The sequence below is a fragment of the Petaurus breviceps genome, unplaced genomic scaffold (assembly GCF_028583685.1).
Source record: "Petaurus breviceps papuanus isolate PSGF00001 unplaced genomic scaffold, PetGlider_PUasm1.0 179, whole genome shotgun sequence".
Lineage (NCBI taxonomy): Eukaryota > Metazoa > Chordata > Mammalia > Diprotodontia > Petauridae > Petaurus > Petaurus breviceps.
In genome coordinates this window covers 487955-504826 of record NW_027185779.1, presented here as the reverse complement: position 1 = coordinate 504826, position 16872 = coordinate 487955, and the positions used below count along the sequence as shown (strand labels likewise).

At 36.9% G+C, this 16872-nt stretch overlaps 1 protein-coding gene across 2 annotated transcripts in view; it reads left to right on the top strand.

The window, feature by feature from the left end:
* Positions 1 to 16872, top strand: part of MTDH (metadherin) — an 82341-nt gene that overhangs the window by 28541 nt on the left and 36928 nt on the right. Inside the window, exons 3-6 of one of the 2 annotated variants that reach the window (XM_069086583.1) lie at positions 11678 to 11762; positions 12482 to 12658; positions 14361 to 14426; positions 15626 to 15868. In XM_069086583.1, coding sequence (XP_068942684.1) covers positions 11678 to 11762; positions 12482 to 12658; positions 14361 to 14426; positions 15626 to 15868 — 571 coding nt within the window. The remainder of the gene's footprint in view (positions 1 to 11677; positions 11763 to 12481; positions 12659 to 14360; positions 14427 to 15625; positions 15869 to 16872) is intronic. The other variant, XM_069086585.1, reaches the window with a different exon arrangement.

Here is a 16872-nt window from a genome sequence, read left to right as displayed (position 1 = left end):
TGTGACCATTTGACATTTCTCTTTGAGTTAGGCATGAGTTTTTAAACTTCACTGTATTCCTTTGAATGGGAACCCAGATCTTCAGGTCCTTTCTCTTTTGCTTACTTATTTTTATTTTGTTTCATTTTATTTTATCAGCTTATTGTAATAGGCTGTCGTCCCAGAGTGTGGGGAATGATGTCCCAGGACTCAGGTCCTTCTTACTGTTATTTTCTAAGCTTTTTCTGGGGGCTCAGCCTTAGGCATTCCTCTCTACCCTGAAACTGTAGCTTGGGTTATCAACTGCTGTCTGGTGCTCTTGCTTGGTTTACCCTCTGCCCTGGAACTGAAACTAGGCATATAGCCAATAGGTTTCCAAACCCTCTGCGTGTGCCTGGACAGGGGAGGTCCTTCAGTCTTCTCAGTTCTTCTGTCAAGGACACCCCCCCATCCTTGCCCCACACACACTGCCCCTGAGTTGAAGTGAAAGTTCCTGAGGCTGATCTGCCTCTCCCACCTAGCTGCCCCCAGGGCTTGTCTGTCCTTTAAGGGGAGTCTGCCTGGAGATACTTACTCTTTACTGGGGCACAACCAGCATCTCAGAAGTAGCATCTTTCCTGAAGTCTTCTCAAATTGTCTTAAGAGATAACTGCTCTACCCCAACTTTTTTTTAATTCAATTTTTAATTTATTAATTTGTTTGTTTCCTTTTAGTTTACAGGATTCAATTCCACAATTCTTTGAATTTCACATTTTGTCCCCCTCCTTCCCTTCCCCCCCCCCCATGGCGTCTTATAATCAAGTATAGGATCTGTAAATACTTTCACATTGTACAATGGTCAGGTTATAAGGATGGATTGTACCAGCTGGAATGAAAAATGGTAAAGAGGACATAAAATCAAATAAGAGAACGCAAAAGATCAGGTATTTTGCTTCCACCTGGATATAAATTTAGTTCTTTCTCTGGATGCACGTTTTTCTCTCCATCATGCGTCTTTTGGGATTGACTTATATCCCTGCATTGTTGAGAAGAGTCCAGTCTATCAAAGTTGGTCATCACACATACGTTGTGTCTGTAATTGTGTACAAATTCCTCCTGGTTCTACTCTTCTCATTCAGCATCAGTTCTTTTAAGCCTCTCCAGGTAAATATGAAGACCGCCTGCTCCCCATTTCTTATAGCGCAATAATATTCCATAACATGCATATACCACAACTTGTTCAGCCATTCCCCAATTGATGGACACCCCCTTAATTTCCAATTCTTTTCCACAACAAAAAGAGCTGCTATAAACATTTTTGTACATATGGGTCTTTCTCCCATTTCTATGATCTCTTTGGGATATAACCCTAGGAGTGGTATTGCTGGATCAAAGGGTATGAAAGTATTTATAGCCCTTTGGGCATAGTTCCAGATTGCTCTCCAGAAAGGCTGGATCAGTTCACAACTCCACCAACAATGCATTAGTGTTCCAGTTTGCCCACATCCTCTCCAGCATTTGTCATTTTCCTGTTTTGTCATCTTAGCCAATCTGAGTGGTGTGATGTGGAACCTCAGAGTTGTTTTGATTTGCATTTCTCTAATCAATAGTGAATTAGAGCATTTCTTCATGTGCTTATAGATAGCTTTAATTTCTTTCTCTGAAAACTGCCTGTTCATATCCTTTGACCATTTATCAATTGGGGAATGACTTGTATTCTTATAAATTTGATTCAGTTCTCTGTATATTTTAGAGATGAGTCCTTTGTCAGAGACATAGGTTGTAAAGATTCTCTCCCAATTTCCCACCTCCCTCCTAATCTTGGTTACATTGGCTTTATTTGTACAGAAACTTTTCAATTTCATGTAGTCAAAATTATCCATTTTACATTTCATAATGTTCTCTAATTCCTGTTTCGTCATAAAATCATTCCCTCTCCACAAGTCTGATAGGTAAACTAGTCCTTGTTTTAGCAGACTGCTTACAGTATCAACCTTTATACCTAGATCATGAACCCATTTAGACTTGATTTTGGTATATGGTGTTAGATAATGGTCTGTGTCCAGTTTCTGCCATACTATATTCTAGTTTTCCCAGCAGTTTTTGTCAAATAGTGAGTTCTTATCCCAAAAACCAGGGTCTGGGGGTTTATCAAACAATACATTACTGTAGTCGTTGACTTCTGAATCTTGTGTGCCTAATCTATTCCATTGATCCACTCCTCTATTCCTAAGCCAGTACCAAGTAGTTTTGATGACTGCTGCTTTATAGTACAGATTGAAATCTGGTAAAGCTAGTCCACCTTCCCTAGCATTTTTTTTCATTAATTCCCTTGATATTCTGGACCGTTTATTCTTCCAGATGAATTTTGTTACTATTTTTTCTAACTCTATAAAGTCCCAACTTTTATTTAATTCTGCCACTGTTCACTTTGAGGCTGTGTTCTGTATTTTTAGTCAAGGAAATTTGGAGAGCCTGGAATTTTCTGACCTACCCTGCCATCTTCTCATTTTTCCTGTCTTCCCATTTTTACCCAAAGCAGAGGATGAGAGATCACCTTTTTTGCTGAATTCTAAGATACTTATTTACAGCATTCCCCTAGCATAGTATAGTACCCTGACCCCCCCCCCAAAAAAAAAAAAAAGAAATGCATTTAGTCTAATATAGCTTACCCTTGGTGAATCCTCGCTGAATTCTAGTCATCACAGTTTCTCTTTCTAATTACTCACTAACCTTTCTTTTAGTGAATTGTTCTATATTTTGCTGCAAAAGTAAGAAACCTAATAGCCCTTGTTTTTGTAGACTTTTATTCTCCTTTTTTGGTCATTTAGACATCAGCCCTTTTTTGCTTCTACAGAACCTCTCTTATTCTCCACGTTTTTTGATTGAAACTACCCTAGGATTTAGTTCTCATTTGACCAAGTGATTTGAATTCATTGAAGGCAACTAGGTGCTCTCTAACAGTCTCAGTTATCTTTAGGACTTCTGGCTAGGATGGTTGCCTGAATGGAGACAGACCAGTTAGCTATGACAGGCTTGTTCCAGCAAGAACCCAAAATTCATACTAGACCAAAAGAGGAAAGGTACAGTAAGTGACTTCTTCCTTTTCAGAGCTGCATAAAAAGTCAGAAACCAGCAGGGAATAGGAAAGGAAGCTACTGATAAAACCAATACTGGAAAGATAAACAAGCCTGTAGCCTATACAGGTCATTCTGTGTCCTGAGGTAACAAGATTGGAGGTCTTCCTAGAGTAAACCCCAGGTTCCTTGGGCTACCTAAGGAGTTATAGTTACCAATGCTGTGCTGCAGCAATTAAATTAGGGCAGCCTATGTACTTAAAGACTCAAGGTTCTTACCATTCTGTCTTGAAATGCCACAGAGCGGAAATGTCAAATCCGTGGCCCAAACCAGATTAAAATGCAATTGAGAAACATTTAACAAAATAAATGAAAATAAAATGAAACGGATAATATTGCATTTTAAAACAGTCAATATGCAACCTGTGGGGTTCTTTGTGTACAGATTAGTATCTTCAATTTCTATTAGAGTTTGATACCACTACTAGAAAGGACCTTGAAGATCCAGTGATCTGAACATCAAAGATTCAGGGGAACCTGGACCTTTAGGAATGAAAGTCAGCAAAGGAATCTAGGTTGAGACCAGGTAGGACCAACATCACAGCAGTGGTGGAACCTGGCTCTGGCACAAATCCCAATTCAGGAACTAAAGCTGGAGGGGTGAGTAAATCAAGGAAAACACCAGCCAGTATAAAAAGTTATCTATCTAGAGATTACCCTCAAGAGAAGAGTAACTCCAGAACAAGTGTAATTAGAGGCTTAGAGGGAAAAAATGGATTTTCCACAAGTACTTCATAATGCCCTACAAGTAATCATGGCAAGAGATCTTTTTTTAAATGAAATTTTAAAACTCTGAATAGAAAGAATAAACAGCTTAGAAGAGAGGTGGTAAACCCCTTAAAACTAGAATAGAGCAAACAAGTAAATGGTTCTGAGACCATAAGAAATAGTAGAACAAAAATTGAAAGATTAAAAAAAGAAAAGAAAATGTAAGATACCTGACATCAAAAATAACTTTTAAAAATGACTGATTTCTTGAAAAAGCATTACATTTCAAGAAATCAAAAATAAACACTGCCCATATCTATTAGAAATCAAAATGATGTTAGAAAGAATTGACTATTCCCCTCAGAAAAGTTCCAAAAAGAGAATGCTTTTTGTTTTATTCTTCTTAATACAAGGATCATTCTCTTTGGAATATGAAACAGAAGCAAAGCCCTAGTATAGCCTAAAGAAAAAACCAACATCTTATTCTTTTTTGTTTGTTTGTTTGTTTTTGAGCAATTGGGGTTAAGTAACTTGCTCAAGGTTACACGGCCAGTTATTATTTCTGGGTGTGGTGCTGAGTATCTGAGCCCGGATTTGATCCAGGTCATCCCGACACTGGAGCTGTTGCTCTTACTCGCTGAGCCACCTGGCCGCCCCTAAGCAATTGGGGTTAAGTAATTTGCTCAAGGTTACACGGCCAGGTGTTTCTGGGTGGGTGCTAAGTGTCTGAGCCCAGACTCAACACTGGAGCCGGTGCTCTTACTCGCTGTGCTACCTGGCCGCCCCCCAACATCTTTTTCAGTTGTCCTTTTTTTTGCCAGCTTCAGCTTATTCTGGACTTTCATATTCCTGACACTTTTTTCTTACAATTTTATCTTATTTTTACTAACATGTTTTATCTACATATCACATTCATTATTGAATATATCTTCTTAGCAAGCCATCCCTTGTAACAAAGATTAAATAATAAGAGCAATGATACCAATTATATAATGCTTTTAAAGTTTGCCGGTCATTTTATACATTTTTCTGTACAATAATCTTGTGAAAATAGGTGCTATTATTATTCCCATCTTATAGATCAGGCCTGCACAATTTGCAGCCACTTGCAGCATGCCAAAGGATTTCCTGTACATACAAAGGATGTTTTTTCCTCTACAATTTTTGTAGGCCACCCAAAATCTTTGGCAAGCTCTGAGCGGGCCATAAATTGTGCAGGCCTGTAGATGAAGAAATTGAGACAGATAATTTGACTTGCCCAGTGTCATACAGCAGGTAAGTGACTTGAGACAGGATTCACATTCAGTTTGTCTTGCTTTTAGGTACACTGCCCTATCCATTACATTACTAGCTGTCTCACATTAAAAAATAAAGAGAGGAAGAAAAGCAGTCCAGCAAAAACTCAACCACCTAACCAAGCATGTCTGACTATATGAGTAAAGATTGTTTCATTCTTTGTATTTGTGTCCCCAGTGGCTTGCACAGCCCCCTGGTACATAGTAGGTGCTTAACAAACGGTTATTGATTGATTGATTGGTATATACAATATTCCACATCTGTAGTCCCCTAACTTCTGCAGTTAAGTGGGGGGAAGGTGCATTCCTTTGGCACTTCTCTGTGACCAAGCTGGTCATTTTAATTACATAGAATTCACTTTAGTTTTATTGATTTTTCTTTTTATATATACTGAGTATATATCATTTCCTTACTCTGCTGACTCACTGTACATCAGTTCATATACATACATGTACCATTGCTCCTCTGAGTTCTTCGTGTTTATTATTTCTTAGAGGTTGGTTAATGTTATATTACGTTCCTGTATCACAATTTGTTTAGCTGTTCCTCAATCAGTGAACACTCAGTTTCCAATTCTTTGTTTTTACAAATCTGAGTGTTTTGGTAAATATGGCCACAAATGATTTAGTATATATGGAATCTTTCTGTCTTAGACATTCTTTGGTAATATAACAAGCAGTGGGATCTAAAGAGTAGGGACTTTTTATTCACTTTTTTTAAAGCATAATTTGACATTGAATTCACAGCACCATGAATAGTGCGTTATTAATAAGGGCTCATCTTTTCTCACTTCCCCAATCAAACATTGACTATTCCATACATCTTTTGTCAGTCTTTGCCAATTTTTTGGATATGAGGTAAAACCTGAGAGTTGTTTGACTTTGATTTTCACATCTTATTACCAATGACTTTGAGTAGTCTTTTTCATGTCATTATGAGTTTGCATTTATTTGAGAACTGTTCATATCCTTTAACCACTTATCCATGGGCAAATGGTCTTTGTCTTATATTAGTTTCTCTTATATCTTGGATATCAGACCTTTATCATGGATATTTGATATAATTTTTTTTCCTAGTCAGCCATGCTTTATTTGTGGTGCACTGATGTACAGAAGCCTTTCAATTTCATATATATGTACACGTGTTTGAAATTTTTTGTGATTGCTTCTATTCCTTGTTTGGTTAAAAACTTTCCCTGTAGCCATAGTTGTGAACAGTACCTCATCTGGTTCTCTTTTATTTTGTATGTGTGCATGTATACATGTGTGTGCATTTTAAATAGTGAGACAAACATTCAGATTGTATATCCATTTTGACCTTATTGTGGTATGTAATAATCAAATGTTGGGTCAAACCTCATTTCATCCAGACAACTTCCTAGTTTTCTCATCATCCTTGTCAAATAGTTCTCTCTCAGGTAATTTATATCCCCAGTTTTTTGGGACATTTAGTTGTCTCTTGTTCTTTCTTACCTAGTCCATTCTGATAAGCTACTTTATTTTTAAGCAGTGATAAAAAATTTTTTCAGTGTGTCCCAAAAAGGCTCAGTGCATTTTCCAGCTATAATAACTAACAAGCTATATTTGAGTTTTGGAAGTGCTGTTCCCCTTTTTGTTTCTACCTTTTCCCCCCTCCATTAAATTCTTATAAGCTTTCCTTTTCCTTGAGATGCTGGACTTTTTTATTTTTCCGAATGAGTTTTATTATTTATTATGTAGGTATATAAAGAAAGTATCCACTTGGTGCAGTGTTTTCTAATTTTATTTATGTAAGTATTGAGGGCGTTTTAGAAGTTGTATTTTGTTCTTTTAAATTGAATTTAGTCTTTATTATTTGCTCCTGGATTTTGTTATTGATGTATAGAAATGTTGATTTTATGGATTTATATTGTATCTGCTACTTTACTGAAGCTCTTCATTGTTTCCATTAGTTCCTTTTGTTCAGTTTTCTTTCCTATCCATCATGTCACCAGCAGCTAGAGATAATTTTGTCTCCCCTTTACCTGTGTTTATGCATTTGATTTTTTTATTTTGTCTTTTGTGAGATTTCATTACAAAATTGTATTTCATGTATGGTATATAAGATAGTATTTTTTGAAGAACTTCACCAGATGAAAAAAAGCAGTAGTCAAGAGAAGAGTCAAGCCAATGATTTGCTCGTGGTCATGCTCCATTGTGACATCTCCCCTTGGCCTAAGAATGGTTTTTTATGTTAATAGTTTTTTTATTGATGTTTTTTTTTTATTATTATTTATTTAGTTATTTATTATTGATGTCAGCAATAAGCAATATTTAGGCAGTTGTATATCAGGAAGGCAAACTATGAAAAGGGAGAACTCCCTGAACTTGGCTGGAGAGAGGGTTGGATGGGAAGGACAGGAGTAGAAGTGATTATTCTTTTTTTTTTTTTTTTTAAAGCAATCGGGGTTAAGTAACTTGCTCAAGGTTACACAGCCAGGTGTTTCTGGGTGGGTGCTAAGTGTCTGAGCCTGGATTCGATCCCCAGGTCATCCCAACACTGGAGCTGGTGCTCTTACTCGCTGTGCTACCTGGCCGCCCCAGAAGTGATTATTCTTGATGCTAAACAGTATGCTTTCAGCTTGTATTCCTGATAGTATTAGTATGGTCCCTATCTGTCTCTGAGGCCATAAATACTGAAGGCCAATACTAGTAAAATTTTTGAATCTTCATTGAGACCTTCATGAGTATGAACTGATACTTCTTTTGGCAGTAAGTTACTAACTTTAAAGCCAAGTTCTGCTCTAATTCATTTTTAGTTGTTTGTAGTGTTTTTCTTAAAAATAACTCAAGAAACTTTACTAGTAATAAATGATTACCAATCCCTCACTCTAGCTGCTATTGAGTCTTTTTTCTTATACATTGAGAGCCCAACTCTGAGGTAGTCTTTCAGCTGGTGTCATAGGTAAGATCTGCCAAGACCTGGGGTTTGAACTGCAGTCATTTAGAATGAATAGGGTCTTTTGTTAAAGCAGAGGGCTTCTATTTACTCTGTCAGCTTGTACCTCCTGCCACACTCAGTGATGTCACTTATATAACAGACTTTTGTTAGCCTTAGCTCATGAATGAGAGAAGAAAGAGGAAATATTAAATATATCATTACAACCAACTCTAGATATTTGGGTATTTTCTGTTCTGAGGGAAATGAGGACAACTTGCTTCTGGCCTTAGAGATAGATCTTGGGCATACTTATTCAGTATAAGTTTCTAATTTTAGGTAAATACTAACTTGATTCCCTGGCATGTTTGGGAGACAGAATTTTGCAGTGGGTTATGTATTTGATAGAGGAATTGCCAACTATGTATGAGAACCATTTTGCTTACTGTGCTCACTGCTCATTCCATATTCACAATTCTGGGCTTATGCAGTCAGTCTCACTTTGTTTATATTTCCTGCAAAGTTTAGCATTTATTTATTTGATAAAATATAATAACAGCACATACTTGTATGACACTTAACAAGGTGTTTTCCTCATAAACAGTGCTAAAAAGCAGTAGTGCAGCATCATTTCCACTCTGCAGATAACAGTAGAGATAAGAGGTAGAGTGATTTTCTAACAATTAATATATGACTGATCCATGGTGTGACTAGACCTTCTAGTCCTCTTACTTCCAGAAAATACAAAGGTGATCCACTCTGGATGGGTTATATCACATTGGAAGTATGTTCCTGAGGAATCAGAGGACTTCTGATGATGAAGTTAACAGACAGGAACACCGTTACTTTTTGCATTGATCCAACTGTCTGAAAAGGAGCTTCTTCATAACTTCAGTCAGTGAGCTCTGCTAAACATTGAAATAATGTTTAGCAGATACGTGATAGCATTCAGGTCCAAGGAATCACTAAGAATTTATAAATGTCTCCACTTAAATGTACTGAAATTGTGTTGGGGAATAAAGCATTTAGACTGACCGCTGACGAAATACTCCAGAAAGTAACGGTTAGGGGTTGTTGTTTTTTTTTGTTTTTTTTTTTTTTTTTTTGGTTTTTGTTTTTAGGGCAAGTGAGATTTAGTTTTGAGTTAAGAGAAGAACTTAGCTTAGTATTGATTTCAGGTTGTGATTTATCCCCTGCACAATTCAGGTAGGTGCATCTTTGATGTGTATGAGAATCCGGTTTTAGGGTTAAGTATAGCCATGTAAATGGATTGACAAAAACATGTTTATGGTGAATGTCAGTTATTGGGTTGTAGAATATTAATAAGCAGGTATGATGGTGGAGTGTTCCTATGTGCAAGTAAGTTGGAAATAGAGATGCTTATGGTAAATGTTTATTGCCTATAATGAACTATACAAATGTTGTTTTAGTTTGTCATTCTTGTGTTAATTATGAATTTATTTTCTCAGTTGTATCTGGCTCTTTGTGACCTTATTTGGGCTTTTCTTGGCAAAGATACTGGAGTGGTTCCTTAAAGCTCATTTTACAGATGAGGAAACAGAGGCAAACGGGGTTAAGTGACTAGTCCAGGGTCATACAGCTAGTAAGTATCTGAGGCTAAATTTGAACTTGTGTGCCCCTGACTCCAGGGCCACACTCTTTCTAGTGTACCACCTAGCTGCCATTCTTATGAGAAGACAAATACTTGGTAATTTAAAGTTTATATAGCACTTTGGTTTCTTAAAGTAAGCTACCTCCTCAGCCTCTACTTGGTCCTCTTCCTTTACCTTATCACCTTCCCTTCATGGCAGAATTTTACTTTTTTTCTTCCTTAACTATCCTCTTATCATTGATGTTTTAACATGGGATGTAAAGATTTTTTTAAAGAGGTTCTCAGGTCATAGTTACAAAGTAGTTTTCTGACTTTGTATGTTTTTCAGGGATAAATGCAGGTGTGAGGTTTTTTTTTTTTACTTCCTTGGAAGATAGATGATTTGTAATACTATATAGCCTGTCATTTTGATAAATGACATTTCCATTTCTCAAATAAGATCTTGATCTTGTGAGTCCTTGATAGATACTGGACCTGGGATTTCATTGAGAAACTTCTCAACCAGTGGAGGTTGGCACCTTCTTTGCAATTCATAGTTTTAGAAAGTTGCCTGTGTCACTGAGGGTACTTGTTCAGAGTCACACAGCTAATATGTGTCTGAGCTGAAACTTGAATCCTGGTCTTCCTGGCTCATAGACCAGCTTTCTTTCCATTATGCCTTGCTGCCTTATTTTAATAAATGGTTTTTTAAATTTTGTGTTTTTTGCAATGTGTTTATCTGCTGCTATTTTACAGTATTTATTTGATAATTAATATGTTGTCACTTTTGGTGCTGATGGCTTTTCTGAGAAATTAAATTCCAGTGGTATTGGGTTCAAGACTGAGTTCCTATAATTTTATTGCCAAGTCCTCATAATAGGGTAGCATCAACTGAGAAGGTGGAGGGAAGTGACTACAAGGTAGTTGAAAGCTAACAGGCAAGTTTAGGGTAAAGATCTCAAATCTTGAAAAGGTATTAATTGGGAAAGTATTAAAGCTTATCTGCACATTAGGTAAGAGCTGTTTGGGTCCAACAGAATGGAAATGAGGGGTGGTATAGAAACTTAGAGGATCCCAATTTGGAGCGGGGGAGGGGGAACAAGTATGTATTAAGCACCTACTATGTGTCAGGCTCTGTGCTAATTGCCTTACACATATCTTATTTGATCCTTAGCAACAACCTCGGGAGGTGGGTGCTGGTATTTATTATCCCCATTTTATGAGGAAACTGAGGCAGACGGAGCCTGAATGACTTGTCCATAGGCACACTGATTTTAAATGTTTAAGGGTGGATTTGAACTTGAGTCTTTTTGACTCCAGGCCCAGCACTCTTCATTGCATGATCTAACTGCAAAGAGAGGCATTTCTTTGCAGCACAGTTTGGACTTCCATGGGCTGGAAAAATAAAGAGTCCTTTTCCTGAAGATTAGTGTCTTGCAGGGACAGACTGCAGACAAAACTGTCAAAGCATCCCAAAAGGTACTATGAATTACTTGGTGCATATATTGCCATCTTATTTATAATAGGGAAATTCATAACCCATAGAACTTTGAAGTATTGCATTGGTGGAGGATTTCACAGCAGTGGAATCAAAGCTACTACCCTAATAAATGTTAGCAGATTAATAGCAACTCAAATCTTTGAATCTACCTCAGGAAGATCTGGTCTAAGTCAGGATTGCTAAGACATCCACACCAATTTCTAAGGTGTCATATGTTATTAACAGGAGTTTAAAATTTAAATATAATTATAAGAGAAGGAACAAATGGAAACCAACAAACTGTTCATTCCCCTACTCTAGCAGTTTATAATTTACTGATTCAGTGTATTGCAAACATTTGCCTTATGTGAACCAAAAAAGAGATAAGGAAACATCTTGTTGATGTTTTGATACAACAAAAAGATTTTTATATAGTCAAGTTTGTTAAAAATACTCTCTCCCCCCATACACATATGTATCATAGTACATATTTTCTAACTTCTTTAAAAGCCATAAAAAAACCCCGTGAAATAGTCTTAATATGCCTAGAGATTGTATCTCTACCCAATTTCAGTGTCCTAGGAATAAGTTAACACTTTATTTTCCTTTCAGTTAAAGAAAAATAAGAAGAAATCAAAATCAGAGGTTAAAGCAGTGCAGAACAGTTCACGCCATGATGGAAAGGAAGTTGATGAAGGTACCTGAGCAGGGAAGGGAACACAGTCATATATTTTTCTGAGTTGTATTTGTTTAATGATGTATCATCTAAACTCTTCTTTTCATAACTTTGTATCTTATTATACAAATCTGTGACTTTACTAATATATACTTTTATAATTAGAATTTGTGGAACATTGAAATCTTGCCAGTGATGTCTCTTAGTGAAAAAACCTGTCATGCTTGGGGGGTGGGGGGGTGGTGAGCATTCTGAAGTTTAAGTGAATGCATTAAACAACTAGATTTATCTGTTTAATCTGAAAGAACAGTGTTTTCCCCTAAACACCTCCCACCTCATTAGAGGACAATGAGTGAGGAGCCCCCTTTATTATCATTTAAAAACCATACTCCAGTATGTTTTTATATGACACTGTTAGGCTATTGCTATGTCCCCAACAAGGTAAAGATGCAAGGTATTTTCTCTCCTCCCTCAGCTTCTATGAGCCATCAGTGATAAGTTTGACAAAGTGTCTGGAGGAAAGCACAAGAATAGTTGGTGTTACCCTTGTAGTTCATTACCAGAGAAAATGTTAGATCAGACTCTTATTTCATGTAACCAGCATTGTTCTGATTTTTATTCTATGACCTAAATTTGTCATGATGCCCTGTTCCATTTGTTTTGTTTCTGTTTTTTTCAACTCCACCCTTTTGGTTTGTCCTTACTAAATACCTTTTTTTTTCTCCCTGGGGCTATGTCAGGAGCCTGGGAAACTAAAGTCAGTAACAGAGAGAAACGGCAGCAGCGTAAGCGCGACAAGGTGCAGCCTGATACTGGTCCCTTGGATCCGGCTGTCTCGGGGATAGAAAGTGCCTATACAGTAACCACTGAGCAGCTTATTACAGCTTCGTTTCCCGTTGGTTCCAGGAAGAATAAAGGTACTTAGTGGAGCATAAGAGGGACACATCAAAGATGAACTCGTATTCTGAGCTACAACATAGCATCATGAGTTCAGAACCCAACAATCGCGGCATTTGTATAATGAACCATGATTTAGCCAATACTAGCAACATTGCTTGTTATACAATACCTTTAAAAATAAGTCCCAGCAAAGCAAAAACTGCATAGCCTTAACTAAAAACTCATAGCCTAAGAGGAGAAAAAGAAACAGCCTGCTTCCCTCATCTGTATTTCCTTTGCCCCTAAAATAAAGTATATTTTCTGTCATCCTCATTTGTCATCATGATGTAGACATTTAGTACATTGAAGCATTTGTCAACAGCTTGCGTGTTTAGTGTCTTCCTTGAACATTCTGAAGCAAGCATTTCTGGAGAAGTGTAGATCCTGAGGTCCTTGAATCCTCCCTTAAAAGAATATTTACAACATCAACTGTAAGGTCATTTGAGTATTTTGCAGATATTAAAGTGATAGAGCCAAAAGGAACCTTGAGAGGTCATTTGGACTAGTTCTGTGCCACTGAACATTTTAATGTTCAAATTACCCAGTTATCTGGAAGCTCTAAATATATTGCCATCATTTTCATCCAGGACAGGCTCAGAGTGATCATGTTGAGTTTGCTTTAGTCTTTGAGTTGTCTTTTCCTTGGCCTCATCATTGTCTTCACTTGCTTCCTTCTCTTTCTTTCCCTTTGCTGCCTGTATGCTTAGTGGAATTTATCAGCATAATGCAGCAGTGACTCATTTTTGTTGAATTTCCCCAGTTTCACTCCTTAGTAATTTTTAGTTTATATCTCTTTTTCACTGTCATATGCATGCCCTTTTTGCCAGCGTCTTTATTACAATCCTGTAAATGCTGTACATTGTGACTTAGGTTCTTAGGTATCAAAGAACAAATGTCTAGGGATTCCAAATTGTCTTCCCCCTCTCTCACCCTTGATGTTTCCTGGTCCTAAATGTAGTTACAGCAATTTCCAAAGTCACAATGTTGCTTCTGCTGGGATTGTTAAAAAGGTATCTGACATAGCTTAAAATAAACTGAATTTTTAGACTTCGAGATTTTAGACCTTAGAAATTATGTAATCCATTTTACAGATGAGGAAACTAAGACTAAGCGTGCTGGTACCACCTAAGATCACATAGCTACTTAGCAGCAGAACCAAATCTCCAGACTCCCAATCCCATTAGTACTTTTGAGTGATTTACTTCTGTTATCATCTTAAGAATTAGCTCTTGTATTATCAGTAGTAGAAAAAGGGAGGGGAGAGAGTCAAAAAGAAAGGAATCAGGCATAAATTTCTAGTTTTAGAAAATTTTGCTTATAAAATGGCAAAGTTGAATACAGTTCCAGCGAACCATTTCCTTAGTTTTCACAAATCTCTAGTCACGCTATTAGAGAATTTACTTTCAAAGCATAATCTAAATTTAGGCATTTAAGCACTTCTCAAACCTTTTATTGATTCTTTATTGATGATGTGATAATTAAGAAAGCTCAGTTCCCTAAAAGTAGACATGAAATATCTTTGGTGTATACCTGGCTTTCCATTCTAATATCAAACCTAAACAAAACAAGAGTAACTCAATACAGCTGTTCTGGTAGAATTGAAATCATATTGTTTTCTAAGTGAATTTGACCTACCTTCCCTGCTTAATGTTATGTGAAATTTATTTCTGTTTCAACCAGGTGATTCTCTTCTCAATGTTCAAGGTAGCAACTTTAAGTCTGGAAAAGGAGATCTCACCCTTCAGGGTAAGGAGTTAGGCAATCAAGCATTTTTAATGAGTCCCAAAAGCATTTTGGGTTAATATTTGCATGTAGGGACTAAAAGGCTTCTCACCTTCTCTCCTATACACCCCACAATATTGATTAAAAAGTAAATAATATCTTTGTTTTAGAAACAAGTATATGCTTCCAGGTTGCAGAACTGCTTTACATACAGTTTGCAGTGCCATTTGTATACACTGTTGCGTGAGCCTTGTGAGATAGCTATTAATTACAGCTACACATTTTACAGAAGAGAAAACCAAAGAATGCCCAGAGAAATTAAAGGGACTTGCCAGTGATTATAGAGCTAAATATTGGCATTAGGATTTTGAACCTAGGTGGTCTGACCCCGAATCTGATGCTCTATATGCTATGCTACTCTATCTCTAAAAAGATTGAATTTATTACAGTCTGTAAAACTTATGAGACAGCATTTTCAGGTGTCATCTTCATATCTAACTACCATTTTCATCTAAACTGACATTCATATGCATGAATATATCAGCAAAGGAGAGAAATGCAATACTCCTGTAGAATGTAAGTTTCTCACAAGCAGGATTTGTATGTGTATCCCTAGCACCTGGCACAATAATAACAACAAAAAGAATAATAGCTTTAAAGTTTGTGCTTTATCTTTCTTATCTCATTTGGTCTGTACAACAACTTTGTGAGGTAGGGGCTATTATCTCCATTTTATGGGTGAGCAAAACTAAGGCTGAAAGAGGTTAAATGACTTGCCCAGGGTCATACAACTAGTATGTATGTAAGGCAGGAACTTGGGTCTTTTGAACTCCCAAGTCCAGCTCTCCTTCCACTATTCAACTTTGCTGCCAACATAGTTGTCAATTGATAAATAAATGCTTATAGATTGATTCACTAATTGATGTTCTCATTCAGCTTTATTATGTCTAAATATGTCAGTGTATATGGTTTGTAATGCTTCCTTTAATGTCATAATGCTACTAAAGAATTAGATTACATTAGTTAGACAAAGTATTTCCAATTCCATACCAGAATCTATAGAATCTCAAAGCCAACGGGACCTCAGATGCTATCTAGTTCAGCTTGTATTTTAAACATCCTTTTCAGGCAGCTTATTCTACTTTTGGGTAGATCTAATTGTTAGAAAATGTTGCCTTAAATTTGTTTCTCTGTAACTTTCACCCATTGCTGTGTTTCTTCAGGATTGAATGAAAACCCTACTGTAAATGGAGGCAGCTGGAATGAAAAGTCAATTAAAATCCCTTCACAGATCAGTGCAGGTGAGGAGAAATGGACATCTGTGTCATCTGCTTCAGCTGGAAAGAGGAAGATTGAGCCATCTATTTGGGGTCAGGATACTGGAGATACTAGTGCAAATGGAAAAGACTGGGGTGTGTCCCTGGTGGGAAGGACCTGGGGTGAACGTTCATTATTCTCTGGCATTGGTAAGAGCTACTAAATCATGTTAATTCAATTTACTAACTTTGTATAACTGGAAAATTTGGGGTTTTCCAGCCTTTAAAAAATCCTCAGGTAGTAAAATAATACTGTATGACAGTAAAATTTCACCCAAGAAATTGTGTGCAAAAGATTTTCAAGAAATTCATGTAACTTTATTTTATTTTATTTTTTTAAAAGCAATTGGGGTTAAGTAACTTGCTAAAGGTTACACGGCCAGTTATTTTGTGTGGGTGGCAGGTACCTGAGGCCGGAACCGATCCTTAGTCTCCCGACACCGGGGTCAACACTCTTACTCACTGTGCTACCTGGCCGCCCCTGTAACTTAATTTTAACAGCATAAAATAGAAGTTCAGTATATGTACTATGAAAAGAAATTAGAGATAGTTTTAAGTGTCAGCATTTAGTAGCCTCAACAAAACACCATTTACAACACATTTTGCCATTCTTAACTTTTTTGAGGTGCAGTAGTGAAGAGCTTTTTGTCTGAGTTCCATTAAAAAAAAAAACCTTCAATTGACTGCCCTATGAAATAAAAAATATTTGGGAATTCACTTAGAAGTTTATTTGTTTACTTTCTAGAAAGCATAATATGTGCTTTTAAAAACTTCATTAAATCCAGTACTCATAGGATTCATTATGTCAGTCTGGGTGCTTCCTCTAGAACCTAGATTAATATTTCTGGTGTCTGGTTACAGAATTCCGTAAACTTATCTAGGTTGGTCTGTGGAATAGCTAGTCCTCTGCCTTTTGAACTTTTTTAGGATTATGATTCACAGTATGGCTTTGAGGTTGAGGATGAAAAGGGAGGGACAAGGACGGAAATAATCTTGTCTGATGAATGCCTTACCAATATGGCAGAAAAATGGAGAGTTGGTGCAGAATAAAGAGCCTTTATTTTGTGGGAGTTTTTTGTTTGTTTTTGCTTTTTGGAGGACAATTGGGTGTGTGTGTGTGTGTGTGTGTGTGTGTGTGTGTGTGTGTGTGTGTG